We start from the raw sequence: 17,532 nt of genomic DNA, 5'->3' as shown, positions 1-17,532 counted from the left end.
TGTGGATGTTTTGTATTTGGTGAATTAGAACTCTGACTTTTGTAATCAGATTCAAGGTTGCTAGTTCCTTTTATTTAATATTTTTATGGATTATTCAGATTAAATAGACTTTTTTTTGCTTATGATTTTGGGGCGTTACATGAGCAGTTTTAACTTTACATATAATTTTGCATTTACATGTTCATTTACTTTAATTTAGATGTTTATAACTGAAAAATAAAATCAATGAAGAATAAAAAATAAAAAAACAAAAAAAAAATCTATAAAATGGTATTCACAAGTCTTGCTTAATATTTGATGGTAGAAAAGATATAACCTGACAACTACCCCATAGGAGGAATCCAAATCAAGCGTGTTATAGATCTCCTGCTAGAGGTTTATACTCAATGGTGTTTGTTATTGACCTAATTTGGAGAAAAATCATATTATAATATGTCCTATTTTATGTTATTTTCAAGTTTTATTTTATTTGGAAAATGATAATCGGGACAATATGATGAAGAATAGTTTGTGCAGTTGAAGAAGATGGGCTTTGTGTAGTTTCCTTTCACTATTTGTAAATATTTTGTTTAACAAATTAGTAGCAAATTGTGTCTTTTTTATAGGATGTTCCTAAATATTTGAGTAACTATTTTAAGTGTTAACGAATATCTGATATTACTCTTCATCTTCCATATCTCATTAGTATATTTTTGAAGATTTTTAAGAAAACAAATTCAAATATTGGATTAGATCATGACAATATTTACACAATACTTCTTCTTCTTCTTTTCAAAAATTTTCCTTAATTTTTTCCCATTTGGAATTGTACTCTTGGTTTATTGATTTATTTTTATGTTATTTTTATATTATTAAGGTAAAAGAGTTAAAATCATCATGTATAAAGCTACAACTAGCACTTTTGCTTAGAATTAGCCATCTATTTCTATTGCGTAACTTATTAAAAAAATTTAATTTGATTGTGCATTGGATATTGAGAAGGAGTTTGATATGTTTCACATTTGATATGTTTTACATATTGAGAAGGAGTTTGATTATGATGTGATTTTTATTTTTCTCTTTCTTTTTATTTTAAACTATAGATTTGTTGAGTTTTATTAATTTTTTTAGATATATTTTTTGGTGTATAGGGTAGAAAAAATTGGGTTTGAGAAAGTTTGTTTAAAACTAAAAAAATAGTTTCTAAATTTTATATACTTTTTAATGATACACAAAATGTTATAGATAAGTTTTATTAAAAATTGAATATTTTCGCTAACTTACCTTTTGAATTCTTGAGCAAAATTATATTGTTTTCATTTGATACAACAAAATTTATATATATTACTTGTGTGATTTTCCCTATAGTATAGTTATAAAATACATTATTCTTTATTAAATTAGTCCTAATTGTAAAAATTAACTAAATAATAGCACCCTAAAAAAATTATCTCGCGCAATGCGCGGGACCGCGACTAGTATAGGCATAAAGCATAAAAACAAGCAAGCAAACATGGATATGCATAAAGGAAATTATCCAAATCCTTTAATATAGGCTTAGGTGTGCAGATGTAGGCCTAGACCACAGGATCTAGATCTACACTCCACCAAAAAGGGCCAGACACAAGAAAGAGAGACATCAAGGAACAAAAGGGTTATAGAAGCACATAGCATAGCAACCAACATATAGATCTAAGCACACAAAGAGACATAGATCTAAACATAGGCATGTAGATCTAAGCAAAAGCATGGCATAGAAAGCATAGACATGTATATTTAAACATAAACATGGCAAAGAATACATAAGCATGTAGATCTAACTACAACATGGCAAGGAGTCTAAAAGCATGCAGATATAAGTACAAACATTAAATTCCAGTAGCATATTTCATTTTAGAATATGTGTTTTTTATTTATTTAATATTTCTTATAGATTTTACTCCAAAGAAAAAAAAACCAACCCACCCATAAAGGGGCGTTAGCAGTATCTTTTCTTGTATTTGATGATGATAATGCCTTGATGTCTCTTCTCAGGTAGAGGAGCTATATTCATTGGACCTTGATTCTCTGAACAATCTTAGGTTAGTTCTCTAACATCTCATTGCCCTTTTTTAAGCCCTTTTCAGGCATACATGTGTTAGCTGAAATATTTATGCTTGAAGTTTTTGTGTCCCCCCTCCCCCTCTCTCTCTCTCTCTCTCTCTTCCCCCTTTAAAATGTAGGCCTGTATATGGGTTGATTTTTCTTTTCAAATGGCGTCCGGGGGAAAAGGATGACCGTGTTGTAATCAAGGACCCAAATCCTAATTTGTTTTTTGCAAGCCAGGTCAGTTTCCAGGGATAAGTAAGGTCATTTTGCCAGGGATTCACTTTTGCGCTTAATAAGTTTGCCAATTTTCCTGATCTCAAGTTTATTTTGATCACTGATTAGGTAATCAATAATGCTTGTGCAACTCAAGCAATCTTGTCTATCCTCTTAAATTGTCTGGATATTGATGTTGGCCCAGAGTTGTCAAAGTTGAAAGATTTCACAAAGAATTTTCCACCGGAACTAAAAGGTTTGGCTATCAATAATAGTGAAGCTATACGCACAGCCCATAATAGTTTTGCGAGGCCTGAGCCTTTTGTTCCAGAGGAGCAGAAGGCAGCTGGAAAAGACGATGATGTGTACCATTTTATAAGCTATTTACCTGTTGATGGGGTTCTGTATGAGCTTGATGGATTAAAGGATGGACCCATTAGCCTTGGTCAGTGCTCTGGTGGGCAAGATGACATGGATTGGCTGCAGATGGTGCAACCAGTTATCCAGGAGCGCATTGAAAGGTATTCCCAGAGTGAGATTAGATTCAATCTCTTGGCAGTCATCAAGAACAGGAAGGAAATGTATACTGCAGAACTCAAGGAGCTCCAGAAGAGGAGGGAGCGTATCTTGCAGCAACTGGCTGCCTTACAGCCAGATAGACTGGTCGGCAATAGTAATGTTGAAGCACTGAACAAATCTCTTTCAGAAGTGAATGCCGGGATAGAAGCTGCTACTGAGAAGATCTTAATGGAAGAGGAAAAGTTCAAGAAATGGAGAACAGAAAATATCCGCAGGAAACACAATTACATACCCTTTTTGTTCAACTTCCTCAAGATTCTTGCTGAAAAGAAACAGTTGAAGCCTCTTATTGAGAAGGCCAAGCAGAAAACAAGCAGTTCTAGGTGAAGGGTATTTCTGGTTAATTATAAAATTAGTTCTGTGAATTTATTCTGGCTTGAAAACATCTGAAGCACATGTTTTCATATTTTCCCCTGGTTAGCTTAAGACACCTGAATTTCTTTTTAGGTGAACCTATTCCAAAATTTACTTGCATTCCCCATGTAATGAAATATGCTCTCGAGTTACTTTGTTGACATTTTAGGACGTGATTGTGGGAATGAGCGACACAAATCCATTATAGAACTTTGTCAGTACATAGGTCCTTGTCTTGAATATCACCTTTTATTTTGGAAAGCAACAGAAAATTGTATTGATTAGGATTTTTTTATATAAAAAAAAAAAAGGTGCAAGATATTGGCGACTTCCTTTGGTTAGTGCAAAATCAACAAAACTTGAGATCCTTTGGCTGGATGTAATGCAATCCCAGTTTTAATCTCAAGCACCCTGGAAAATTAGAGTATAAGGTCACTGGTAAGCAAATGAACTTCTTGAGAACTACTTTTTTTACATGCATGTCAAATTCACAAGAGCGGTGTTAATGTAGAGGCCTGAATTTGAGGTTGAATGTTTAGCTGATTTGGTCGTGCTTTATTACAATTGAACAGGAGATATTCTTAGTGCCCGTTAGATCATTTTGGGCCAAAAATCACATTGGCGTTTTCAAAACATGATTTTTGGTATTTTTTGGTAAAATTTTGAAAGCGAGCTTTTAGGCCCCATAAACGTGATTTTTTGTATTTTTGCATGGCGTCCTTGAGCAGCAATTCCAAATTGTAACAAAACACAATAATATTACCATCGGAATTTACCCTGATATTCTAATGACAAAATGCAATCTATTCTTGGAGAATCTAACAGTATAACTAGTTGCAGACAACTTGCCGGTGACATCTTCATCTCTCAATTTTTTTTTTTTTTTTTTAAAAATTATTTATTTATAAAAGACGGTAGAGGATTGGGAAGAAATTGAGAGTAAGAAGCAGAGAAAAGTGTTCAGGGAGTATTCCCAAAGAAACTATGGGTCCGTTTGGTACGTGTGTTTAAATAACAGTTTTTAGTTTTTTTGGAAATACTGCATTAAGACTGAGAGTTGGAGCTAAGATCTTTTCAGCTTGATACATTCCGCAAAGTGCATTTTATATATTTATATACAAATACATATAAGTATTGTAAGGACTCAATTTGTAACGATCCCAAATTCGTATTGGGTTCGAACGTAAAAGGCCCAAACAATAAGTTTGTAGAGCGTGGATGTCAAAGAACTAGATTAACTCCAAAAGAAAAACGATTAAACTTAACGTTTATAGATGGATTAACACCAATATAACGATCAATTTCTCCTTGAAACAAGTTCAGTTCTTTATTTCATAAGGTTTTCTTCTAAATACTACTCGTTTAGAAGTTCCGATCCCCTTTTCTCAATGCATTCTTCCATGTTATATACTGCCCTCTTGGTGTCATCTTCACCACACACGTGTAGGTTGGGTTCGGGGGATCCCTTCCTGTCCCATCCAACACCTTCTGGAACCTCTAACCAGCAGCTGTAAGGCTGCTTCATCACTGTTCAGGCATCACCTCCACATTAATGCGGCCAGAGAGTTGGTTGAGAGACAATTAATGCGGAGGCAGCTGTTGTTAAAGATATTTATTTACCTTTTCTTTCTTACCCTTGGTCCCATGTCCCACCTTTAGTGATAATGTAGCTTTGAAGTGTGTTTGTAATAATATGACGTTCAGGTCGTCATCGGACACATATTGCCGAGAAGGATTTTGTCCTTGGACGAATACTGAACTCACCTCACGTGATATCTACTTTTTTTTTCATTTGGTTACCCTTATAACCTGATATGGGCCTCCTCGGACAGTTTTACGTCTTCGGATGGGCCACAGGCCCAGTTAACACGGTTTTAATAATTATTGATTAACCGGCCCCCACAAGTATATATACAAATATACATATGTCCATATATTTGAGAATATGTATGCTAACCCCTTGTACATTTGTTTGACGAATATTTTCTTTGACTTTAGTGTTTATATGCACTAAAGTCCTTTAGTCTGCATAAATTCACTTCCTTTAGTCTTTTTCAACTTTTGGGACAGAGGATTGGGTCATAGTTTTTGTATTTTTATCATTTTTTTCTCTTAAAATATAAATTTCCCATAAATTACTCACACTTTGAAACCTAAAATATTGAATTTTATAAACTAATTATATAACCAATTCAAATATTAAAAAAAAAAAAAAAACGTGTAAACATGCAAACTACCACTATCAAATATAAATTTATATGCATTCAACCACTCAAATTTTAACTGCCAAAAATTAATACAAAACGTATAATAAACAACACTTTAATATACTAAAATATATGATTATTATAAAAATAAAAAACACCATTACATATTATATATAGATAAAGTTATAAAACATTCAGCTAGAAAAGTGAACAGAATTTAAAATAATAATAATAAAAAAAAGTTGAAAAGTGCTGTAAAACAGTAACAGAGAGAGAGAGAGAGAGAGAGAGAGAGAGAAATACCAGTGCCGCCTTAGACTGGAACAGAAGCTTGGAGCGTAGTAGACGAGAAGTCACGTGGGACTACGAACATCATTTTTATTTTCCACCGCTTACAACGTATCATTAGGGCCGTAGATAAGTGAAATAATATAAATAAATAAAAATGTGAAAAAATATTATTTAAGTAAAAGAGGTTTCTTTAAAAACCTTCTTCTCTCTCTCCATATGTGTTAAAAATATTTAATATTCTAAAAAAAAAAAAGTAAAAAAGAATGTAATATAAATAATTTGATGCGGGTGTTTTTGTAAATTAGTTGTGGAAAAGTAGATTTGTATCGTAAAATAGTAGGAAAATTTTGCACCCACTGGTTTTCCACTTTATTCAATATTCCTTAGTATTGTAAAATAAATGAAATATCAAGGCAATATAAAGATATGTAAATATGAAAATATATATTAGCTTCTTTACTCAAGTGGTCACCCATACAATGTTAAAATTAGCAATGAATGCATGTATTGTCTCTCTACAACTATCTCAACTTCACATACATATAGAGGAAACGTCAATTGAAACTGTATGTAAGCGCATCAGAAATTTGCCTCATCCTCGGAAAATTTCAACAAATACTTCAAAATTGAAGGCTTAAGATCATCTTTTACTTTGGCTTTGGTTTCAAAAACACCCTTCATTATTCGTGTGTAAAGCCTTTCAAGCTGTGGAATGTTGTAGCTAACTGTATGCTCCACAAAAAGCAGCTTGACAGATTCCACTTGGTTTGAAATATTATCACCATCAGACATTATGACATCTTCTGCAGAAGTTTCATGCTGATTACCATCAGCAGAAGAGGTTTCTGGCCTTTCAGGATTATTTGTGTCATGTGTCTGATCAGGTTCCTTAGATGACTTTGCCTGCAGTTGTGAATCTTGATGATGCCTTGACTTATCTTCTGCTGTTGAAGCTGTAGCTAGTGTAGCAATATCAGCATTCTTCTTTGGTCGTTTCATGATTGCCCCATCATAACTTTGATCCAGATTAACCTCTAGTTGGTGGACATTATGAAGTAGTGCACTTGCTCTGCTAACAGTACTTCCCAGCTGCACAACAGGGTTAGATGATGGGAAAGTAAAAGTATAACCTGCCATATCATCTGGCAAATGCACAGGACCACCTTGGGCAGCAATCTTGTCACAGTATGCAACCAATGCAGGGTCCATTTGTGAAAGCATCCCATGCACCTGAGGTAGAAATAAAACTAGGGAATAAGTTTATGACATATAAGCGAGCACCCAGAACTCAAAAAGGAATGAACATATAAACTTACTGCATCTTGAAGTTCGTAAGCTCTACTAACAATCCTAGCGCCGTTATAATCATTTCCGTTGTAAGCCTTGGCATTGGATACAATGAGATCTATTTCTTGCAAGAATGTTGAACACGTACTATACTGCTTAGAATCCACACGCTGAAGTAGAGTAGACATGTCCATAGGGTTCTGGATGATTGAACGGTTGTTTGGAGCATCCTCATCCTCATCCAAGACTGGATAATGGAAGGCACTAAACCGTTTATCATATAAAATCCGGTTGCAAACATCTCTAAGGCACATCCGCAATTGGCGAAGGGCATGCTGCTCAGCTTCTATCTTGGCTTTTAACTCAGATACCTTTGGACCACTTGGCAATTTTGGTGCCTTGGGAAGTTCAGGGAGCTGGGAGGCTGACTTGGGCGATTTTTTTGTCATGCCCTCTGACAAAGCAGCTTTAATTAAGTGGTCAAAAAACAATGATTTGTCTTCGGTGGCTGGTTCGCTGACTTGGTAGCTGACCCCAAACAAGAAAACAACAATAACAAACATTAGAGTACGAAATTAACTATAGGCAGGAAAAGAACTTCTGATATGATATAATTGACTTATGAATAAAAGTTCTCAAGAAAATAAAGTTTCATAAGAAGACGTACTTCACAAATTTTAGGTTCAATGTATTGGGTTTAGAAACTATTAACATTAGCCAAAAACGCTAAGTTGAGTAAAAACCATAGTGCACATCTAGTAAGCATTTGAAAAATATGCATCAAAAGAGAAGAATTAAAGTTTTCAGAGTCAGAATCTCCAATATAAGACTATTGAAAGAATTGAAATACATGATTTTTTAACATGAAAATTACCAACATTTAAATTAGTACCAGATTACTATTTGAAAATAGCTTTCCAAAAACAAAGAGAGAGAGAGAGAGAGAGGAATGCATACACTGAACGGTGAGAAAATACTGAAGAAGGCACATCTTCAATTTTAGCAAGTGGAACTGAGGATGTTCCAAGTAACAATATAGGTAAGTCAGAAGGCAGTTCTTCCAGCAAAGTCTGCAGGACAGCCCTGAGCTGCTCGTGTGCCTGCGAGTGCAATGTCAAGCCCATCAAAATTAGACAGCAGAGAAGCAACACAGAGTAGTAGATCAAGGATTTTTGAAGCACATTAAAAAAATAAATATGAATTAAGCATGCAAAAATGGTATATTTAGCACGAAATCCACATCAGTTATGCAAAAATCATCACTCACATTATCCCACCAAAGGTTGAACTGAGGCAAATAGAGTATTGATGGAGTAGTTCTCCTTGCTTCACCAAATATATGTACTAGTGCCTCCTCTGGTGTCTTTGCACTAGGATCTGAAAGAAGAGACGGAAGTCCTAGGGAATGAACAGGAAATTTCTCCATTTCATGTAAAATTGCTGGCCCAATATTATCCAGCCCAGTACCTTCACCACCATAAATCAGAAGTCGGGGCCTATAGACAGCAGCAAAACTATAGGAGGGCATAGAAAGCTTGGTCAACTCTGATGACATTGCAATTGGAAGAAATATATCTGATATAGTATTCATGACTTTCTGAAGATGTCTTTGTAGACATGGCACAACTACTGAAGATAGTGGCCTAGAGTGCACAACAGCACCACGGTGAGCAGCTGGGGTAATTGTTGACATGGCCTCAATAAAGTGATACTTCTCAACCTCTACTGAATCAACATCAATCACAAATTTGTCATCACTAGTGTAAACCTGAGGATATTTTTCACGAAAAGCACAGATGGCAGCTTCAGTGCACAGAGCTTTTAAATCAGCTCCACAGTAGCTTACACAACAAGCTGCAAGTTCCAATTTTAGTTCCTCGGAAAGAGGATGTTTCCATTTTCGAGTGTGAATGTCCAATATTTCAGCACGTGCCTCATAACCAGGCAAAGGAAAGTTAAATTCACGATCAAATCGACCAGGGCGTCGCAAGGCTCCATCAATGGCATCAATCCTGTTGGTTGCTCCAATTAAAACAACTTGTCCACGAGAATCAAGACCATCCATTAAAGCAAGCAACGTAGACACAATAGAATTATGAATTTGTTCTTGTTTGATAGACCTCACAGGAGCAAGTCCATCTATTTCATCAAAAAAAATGATGGAGGGCTGATTCCTTTGTGCTTCCTCAAAAAGTAGTTTCAATTGTCTTTCGGCCTCACCAACCCATTTGCTTAGAACATCAGCTCCCTTACGCATGTAAAAACTCACTTTCTGGCCGGCCTTTGAGGCAGCACAGGCTAATGCTCTTGCAATTAATGTTTTCCCAGTGCCAGGAGGACCACATAACAATACTCCTCTTGGTGGGGTGATGTGATAACTTGCAAAGAAATCTGGATATAATAAGGGAAAGAAAACCATTTCCTTCAAAGCATCAATATAATTAGAAAGCCCACCAATATCATTAAAACTAACACTCAGATCATCAACCTGTAAAGATTGAATGTCTGCCCCTACCTTAGAGCTCAGGCCAGCAGTAAAAGCATCACCTTGATTCTGATGATCCCAACCTGATAAATATGCAGCAACATCATTCAATCCCCATACTGTACTTGTCCCATGCATCTCTTCTAGTCCCCCAAGAAGCCAAGGAAGTCCAGATCTGCTCCCACCACCTCCCCCACCGCTGGGAATTACTGCAGGGCCTTGGTCCAGCTCATCCACAAGAAAAGAATCATCAGAAGAATCTTCAGCTGGACGCTTATGAACTCTTGATCCACTACCGTTCCTTACACCCCGACCAACCTTATAATTAATTCCCATTCCTTGGTGTAATACTCTTTGAGGAGATCTTATTGGTCTTGGACATGGCTTACCTTCTTCCTGCATAGACAGTCTTCGTATATCTGCACGATTTCGCAAATCATATCTCCTCAATCCCTCTTGTTCTTCTTTTCCCTCTTCTTCATCATCACCATCGTCCTCTCCTTCACCATCATCCTCATCATCTTCACCCTCAACTTCTAATTCCATAGACAGTTCTTGAACATATGCACGATTTTGGAGATCATATCTCCTCCTTCCCTCTTGTTCATCATCACCTCGGACTGCAACCTCTCCTTCATCTTCACCTTCACCTTCACCTTTATCATCATCTTCATTTTGATTATCATCTGAGATGGCATCAATATTATCGACAACGTCATTCCCAAGATTAACCTTGTCATGATCTTGACCAGCCTTCTCTACTGAAGTACCTTCTAACTCCATAGACAGTGTTCGTATACCTGCATTTCGGAGATTGTATCTCCTCCTTCCCTCTTGTTCAACATCACCTTGGACTGCTTCCTCTCCATCGTCTTTACCTTCAACTTTATCATTGTCTTCATTTTGACCATCATCTACATCTGCGTCAATATTATAGTCAACATCATTCCCAATATTATCCATGTCATGATATTGATCAGCCTTCTCTACTGAAGTACCTTCTAATTCCATAGACAGTTTTTTTAAATCTGCACAATTTCGGAGATCATATCTCCTCCTTCCCTCTTGTTCATCATCACCTTGGACTGCATCCTCTCCCTCATCTTCACCTTCAACTTCACCTTTATCATCATCTGAGTCAATGTCATTATTGTCAACATCATTCCCATTATTATTATGAACCATGTCATCATCTTGACCAGCCTTCTTCTTTACTGAAGTAGTAGAAGTACCTTGCTGCTCATCATCATCATCAGACACTACACACAACCGTTTTTCTTCTCTTGCCATTGCTTTAGGTATTGTTGGTTTAGTCTCCTCCATATTAATCTTCCTACTACGATTGGGAGATGATAACTCATCATCATCGTGACTCATAGTCATGGAGGGTCTCATTAAATCTTCTTCTTCTTCTTCATTCTCTGTTCCAGAAGAACTCTCCGTGTAATCCTCCTCATTATTGGGAGTAGTGTGGACACACAGCATTTTGAGAATCTCAGATGCGGTAGTCCTGCTGGTCTTGCTCTTGCTCCTGCTCTTTTGCTTCCTGATGTTACTTGTATAGTACATATACGTCCTTCTGTACATTTTTGGCCGCCTCTGCAGCCTATTGCTCGTTCGCACCGCCATTGCCTCTCCTCCTCCTCTTGATTTCTTCAAGCAAATTCTTTACAAATCCTGTGAGGAAATTAAAAGGTTTATGAAAAGTGTGAGAAGTTCTAAGTAACATTTTTATGGAATTTTTTTTTCTATCAGAAGAGTTATGGAATGTTGGGATTATAAACTAAATATTTAGCAATATGCAAATCAGATAGAATTTCCGTTCTCTTATTTCTTTTAAACCCAACCAGTTTACCTTAAAATAAAAAATCAACTCCTACCATTACCAAATCTCACAAAAACAATAAAAATAAATAAATAAAGTTTATGAAAAGTTTGAGGAGTTCCAAGTAACGTTTATGAAATTTTTTTTTTTTTTTTGGGGGGGAGGGGGGAATGTTGGGATTATAAAATAAATACTTATCAATATACGTTTAATTTTTTTACTAATCAGACAGAATGTTGGGATTATAAAATAAATGAAAAGTTCTAACTAACATTTTGGCAATCTCATTTCTTTCAAACCTACCAACTCTCAAAAAGAACAACAACAACAACAGCAACAAAAGCCACACAAAGTCTCATCAGAAGATTCACAATAACACACATGCATATGATTTTATAGCTTTCACCAGTCTTTATTCAAAAACAAAAACAAAATCACAACTCAAACCTCGACAGATTGAGATTTTCCACCGCCCATAACTTCTATCTCGGCATCATGGGTCCCTTTTTTTGTTGCTGAAACGTAACCTAACAAACAAGAAACAGCTACACAGACTAGCTGCCCTAAGCAGAAAGCAAAACAAAAGACAAAACACCAAACAAAAATAACTTAAGGCCTCTCTGAGAGCACTAGGCTAGAAAAACTTTGAGGAAGATTCATTGGACTTAAAGAAGCCGGAAAAAGATTGAGAACCCCACTTAGCGAGCGAGTGAGCAGCCGAATTCCCCTGCCTATTTACCCACAAAAAGATAAACTCTAAACCCGTCGCATTCTCTATCAAGGCTTTGATATCATGGGTCTGTCTGCTCAGACATTGAGCTTGTCCATGGAGAGAACTGGGAAGTCTTTCATGGGGATGCGTGAATTGTGACTTGTGAGGAAGTGGGAAGAGCTAGCATAGCGGAGCTAAAAATTTAATTCTACTAAAAGTTAATTTATCTATTTTACCTACATACATACTGTAGTAGTGAATTTATTTTAACTTTTAACATAATAAAATAATATAATCACTACAATAAAATAATATATTTCATTACCCAAAAAAATCCATAGCAACCACCACAACCATTTCTACCATCAGCCACAGTCACAACCACAGCCACAACAACCACCACCAGCCACCAGTTTACAGCAGGAAAAAAAAAATGCAGCACAACCACCACCAAGGCACCAACACAACATCACCAACAAACCCACAGCCACCACAAAACAAACTCACAGCACACCACAAAACAAACCCACAGCCACAAAATCAGCCATAGCCAAATGCTGAAACCCACAGCCAAACGCCGAAACCCACCAATCCCAAATCCAGCTACCCAAATGTTGAAACCACACACCGAAACCCATGTCCGAAACAAAAACCCAGCTCGAAACACAAATCCAAAACACAAGCAAGCCCGAAACTCAAAGCCGAAACATAAAGCGGAAACATAAGCACAGCCCGAAACACAAAACCGAAACGCCAAAAATAGAGAAAAGAGGCTGAAATGGGTCAGGTTGGCGGTCGAACGTGGGTCGACGGTGACGGGTCTGTGGCGGCTGGGCTCAGGCAAATCGGCGATGGGTCTCTGAGGAAGAAAGAAGGGTCTGTGGGTCTGTGGAGGAAGAAAAAAGAGATGGAGAGGCAATGAGAAGAGAGAGATGAAGAAAGGAGAATGAAGGAAAGAATAAAAAATAAAAAAGAAGAAGTGTGAACACAGAATAAAAAATTATATTTCATTTTAGCTTTGAGCTACAGTGCACATCTATCTATAGATGTGCACTGTAGCAAAAAGCTAAAAATTTTTAGATATAGCTCCTTTGCTGTAGCCTCTTTTTTATGTTTTGGTGTAGCTAAAATAGCAATATAGCTATTTAGCTACACTGTTGCAAATGCTCTTATAACCCTTTGGACACACAGTTAAACTTCTTTCGTTTCTTTTCTAAAAAAATGTTGGTATAACATTTTTTTTTTTTTTTGGGGGTTAATAGGATAGATATTATATTAACACCCAGAAACAAACATTACAAACTGCTCACAGAGGCAAGAGTACTGACAACATGCCTATAATAGTACAACCCATTTTTATCAGAGTCTAACAAAATATACATATCAGCAAAGGGGGGAATATCAAACATAGCAAAATTTTCCAACATAACACAGCTTGTAACAACCCAAGGAAAAGCGCTAGCCACATCTGCGCTATACCCTAAAAGGACTAGTCATAATTAAGGCTCCTTGTAGTTGTTAATAAAGTCCAAATCTACCCAGTAAATACTCGATGTGAGACTCATCACACACCCATACACATTACACAATCAATCAAATTGGGGTATCACAATCTCCCCTATTTAAATCCTTAACGTCCTCGTTAGGGCCCACTTTGTGGGGTAGTGTTTTTGAGCCCATATGGGATTACCAGGCTGGCTCTGATACCATATGTAACGACTTAAGGAAAAGCGCTAGCCACATCTGCGCTATACCTCAAAAGGACTAGTCACAATTAAGGCTCCTTATAGTTGTTAATAAAGCCCAAATCTACCTAGTAAATAATGCTTAGATATTTAACACATTAGGGCCAATGATATTAAGTCCTTGAACAGGTCATATTAGTTTTGGCCCACGGTCTTCATTGGGGTTATATATTAAATCCTAGGTTTGCCCATAATGTGTATTTTAGAACAAAGTTTCAGTTATAGAGCCTAAATTCATGTTTCGGGTTTTACTTTTATTTAGGACATATATTAAATCCTAAAGTATTGGCTGCTAGCTCTAAGTTTTGATAATTCAAGGAAACATATTCTTGGGTAGAGATGTTTTGCAATAGTGTTATCATTTAGTTCAGCACGTTTAATTTTAGTGAGTCAATTTGTTTAGGTCAATAAAATATATATTTTGTGGAGGATATTAAGTAATTTTCATGATTGATTCTAGGTCCTATCTAAGAGTATTTTGAGACTATTTGGAGGGTGTTTCAGCTGGACTTTCAGAGTGATTAAAGTACTGTAAGTAATTATGCATAATATGCACAAGTTTTATTCTATAGGTTCTTAGAAGTTAAAGGTTTTCAAAAGTTATATTTTTAAAGCTTATGTTTTCTAAAGTTTATTGAAAGAATTATTTTTACATCATTGAAAGAGAAACTTCGTCGTTTAGACAATGTTTTAAAGAGATACTTCGAATTTTAAATAACGTTTGAATGTCCAAATCCCATTTAAAAGATGATTTCTAAACTAAACTATTTTCCAAAAATAATTGAGTTTCAATGTAAGTTTTCTAAAAAGGTTCTTGTTCTTTAAGTTTGTTTAAAACCAAGTGATTTCAAAGTCATATTCTTATTTTTTCAAATGGTATTTAAGACGTTTCTTTTAGCTAATTGGGTTTTCAAACTTACTCAAGAATTGTAAAAATATTTATATAAACTCTTCAGTTCTTATTCATTTCCTAAGAGAGTCAAGCACCCTTTGATTTATGTTCAGTTCGATATTGTGATATTCACCATTGCTTTCTATTTGGAATAATTGTTAATATTAAGAAAATCATTCTATTTTGTATATATTTTGTTTTGTGATATGTGACTAAAAAAGAATGTTTTTAGAATTGATCAGACAAATGTGTAATCCGCTCACAGGATTGTATGTGAGAATATGTGTTGATCCCTCACCAGCAGGAGTTAGATGTTGGTATCCTCTCACAGGATGGTATGTGAGAATATGTGATGTGTATATGTGACATTGTGCTTTGATCAATTTTATATATATATATATGTGTGTGTGTGTGTGTGTGTGTGTGTTTTCTAATGATTTTAAGATGTGATTACAATTATTTTAAGTGATTCATTGTATGTTTTGGAATAATTATTTTTGATATCGTTGAATGAGTTTGGTGAAAAATCAAAATACTCGTGCCTGGCTTGACTTTATTCCGTTGTGTATTCTGTATAATTATTTACTAGATGTGTGGCTCACCCCATCAATTACTATTTTTCAGATTAAAGGATGCCCCAATTTGATTGATTGTGTGATGTGTGTGGGTGTGTGATGAGTCCCACATCGGGTATTTACTAGGTTGAACTAGCCTTTATTAACAACTACAAGGAGCCTCAATTGTGATTAGTCCTTTTGAGGTATAGCGCAGATGTGGCTAGCGCTTTTTCTTGGGTCATTGCATATGGTATTAGAGTCGGCCCGGTAATCCCATGTGGGCTCAGAGACACTATCCTACAAAGTGGGCCCTAACGAGGACGTTAGGGCCCACTTTACTAGATGTGTGGCTCACCCCATCAATTACTATTTTTCAGATTAAAGGATGCCCCAATTTGATTGATTGTGTGATGTGTGTGGGTGTGTGATGAGTCCCACATCGGGTATTTATTAGTTTGAACTGGGCTTTATTAACAACTACAAGGAGCCTCAATTGTGACTAATCCTTTTGAGGTATAGCGCAGATGTGGCTAGCGCTTTTTCTTGGGTCGTTGCATATGGTATTAGAGTCGGCCCGGTAATCCCATGTGGGCTCAGAGACACTACCCTACAAAGTGGGCCCTAACGAGGACGTTAGGGATTTAAGTGGGGGAGATTGTGATGCCCCAATTTGATTGATTTTGTGATGTATATGGGTGTGTGATAAGTCCCACATCGGGTATTTACTAGGTTGAACTGGGTTTTATTAACAACTACAAGGAGCCTTAATTATGACTAGTCCTTTTGAGGTATAGCGCAGATGTGGCTAGCGCTTTTCCTTGGGTCGTTACACAGCCCCTTTTAGCCAAAAAGTCAACACATTGATTCGCCTCTTTAAAATCGTGCCTCACCCGGACCTACACAAATCTTGCTATGAAGGACTTGCAATCATTCAACAAAGGAGAGTAACTCCGGTTAGGACATTTAGCACCATTGAGCAACTCCACAATCACCTTGGCATCAAGTTCCACCTCTAGCTGGTTTATGCCCAATTGAATGGCCAAGATCAAACCATCGCGCAATGCCCACCATTCAACTAGTACACTAGTGGTATACCCAATTGATCTTGAGTACCCCTTGACCCAATCACCATGGCAGTCCCTAATAACTCCTCCACCTCCTGCCTTACCCGGATTTCCAATGGAAGCACCATTAGTGTTTAATTTGTGCCAGCCAAATGATGGTTTATTCCAACTGATAGGGAAGGGTATTTTGGAGGTTACTTGGTTGATCTTACTCACACAAAAGTGAAATTCCCTAGCTTGACCAAGGCAGGCTTTGTCTAGCTTAGGATTTGGTATACCATTTTCAAACATCACAATATTCCTATTTTTCCACAAACACCAAACCGCATATAAAAACACCGTGCACCAAGGTATATGTGTGTTGTGTCTAACAGTACTCAAACTATTAATTCTAAGCCAATTAGCAAAATTTTCATTAAAGGAGTTTATATGAGAATAAGGAACTCCCAACTTACACCACAAATCACGCGCAACCTCACAATCTCGCAGCAGATGTATAATAGTTTCCTCATGCCGCTTGCACATAGGACACACCTTATCACAATTAATACCCCTAGTTGCCAGAACACTCTTCACAGGTATGCTACCATGTACACAAAGCCATAGAAAACTTATTATCTTTGGTAGCATATCCAATTTCCAAATCCACTGCTCTGTAAAAGAATTTTTTGCTGAATCAGGTTGGTTGGCTAATTGGTAGGCTGAATTAGTGGAGAATTCACCATCTTTGGAATATTTCCACATGATAAAGTCTTCCCTACTTCCAAAGAGTTGTAGTGGGATAGCTTTAACTTTATTCTTAATTGAATCTAGTAGATCAAAGGATAGGATTTCCCATCTCCAATCATAATCACAGCACAAGGCAGCCACAGTCAACTCAACATCCTCTTGCTTTAAGGGTCCCTCTATCATGCCACGAAGAGACTCATCATTAATCCAGCTATCCAACCAAACTCTCACTCCATGACCATTTCCAATACCCCATCAGATACCTTTTTTGAAGATAGAAAACCCCAGGTTTATGGCTTATCAATTTGGAGAAGAAGGGAGTTTTTTTGGATCCCTCGACCTTGCTCTCGAAATGGAACAATACTTTTTAAGCAACACCTTGGTCCATTAAGCATCTTGTTCATGGTACATTCTCCAATTTAGTTTAGAGAGCAGCGCAATATTTTTCGCCCTAGCTGCTTCTATTCCTAAACCCCCATCTTCCTTGGACTTTATAACTTTGCTCCACCCAACCATGTGCATCCT

At 36.6% G+C, this 17,532-nt stretch overlaps 2 protein-coding genes across 4 annotated transcripts; one reads left to right on the top strand and one right to left on the bottom strand.

Annotated features, from left to right (window-relative positions):
- Positions 1-1,995: 1,995 nt before the first annotated feature.
- Positions 1,996-3,374, top strand: LOC115955684 (ubiquitin carboxyl-terminal hydrolase 2-like; the record flags this gene model as incomplete). Its single annotated transcript, XM_031073934.1, has 3 exons — positions 1,996-2,060; positions 2,202-2,304; positions 2,410-3,374. Coding segments are annotated over 3 exons (945 nt in total), but the record flags the coding sequence as incomplete, so codon positions are not given.
- Positions 3,375-6,138: 2,764 nt separating this feature from the next.
- Positions 6,139-12,190, bottom strand: LOC115992492 (ATPase family AAA domain-containing protein At1g05910-like). 3 transcript variants are annotated; one of them, XM_031116706.1, is made up of 6 exons: positions 11,756-12,190; positions 10,482-11,160; positions 8,266-10,403; positions 7,956-8,098; positions 7,028-7,526; positions 6,139-6,941 (listed from the first exon to the last, which is right to left on the bottom strand). In XM_031116706.1, exons 2-6 carry the CDS (start codon positions 11,110-11,112, stop codon positions 6,291-6,293), a joined length of 4,062 nt encoding a protein of 1,353 aa, XP_030972566.1. In that variant the 5' UTR covers positions 11,113-11,160; positions 11,756-12,190; the 3' UTR covers positions 6,139-6,290. The 3 variants fall into 3 exon arrangements, with proteins under 3 accessions (XP_030972566.1, XP_030972558.1, XP_030972573.1); XM_031116698.1 differs by having other exon boundaries at positions 8,266-11,160; XM_031116713.1 differs by having other exon boundaries at positions 6,649-6,958; positions 8,266-11,160.
- Between the last annotated feature and the right edge of the window lie 5,342 nt (positions 12,191-17,532).

This window comes from Quercus lobata, chromosome 1 (assembly GCF_001633185.2).
Source record: "Quercus lobata isolate SW786 chromosome 1, ValleyOak3.0 Primary Assembly, whole genome shotgun sequence".
NCBI lineage: Eukaryota > Viridiplantae > Streptophyta > Magnoliopsida > Fagales > Fagaceae > Quercus > Quercus lobata.
This window is presented reverse-complemented; position numbering and strand designations above follow the sequence as displayed.

What these genes read in the sequence shown, in the direction of transcription:
- LOC115992492 (XM_031116698.1), bottom strand. Translation starts at nt 11,112, where the DNA reads ATGGCGGTGCGAACGAGCAATAGGCTGCAGAGGCGGCCAAAAATGTAC. An exon ending in GTATTTTCTCACCGTTCAGT is followed by an intron (nt 7,527 to 7,955) that starts GTATGCATTCCT and finishes GTTTGGGGTCAG; the next exon opens with CTACCAAGTCAGCGAACCAG. An exon ending in CTTACGAACTTCAAGATGCA is followed by an intron (nt 6,942 to 7,027) that starts GTAAGTTTATAT and finishes TTTCTACCTCAG; the next exon opens with GTGCATGGGATGCTTTCACA.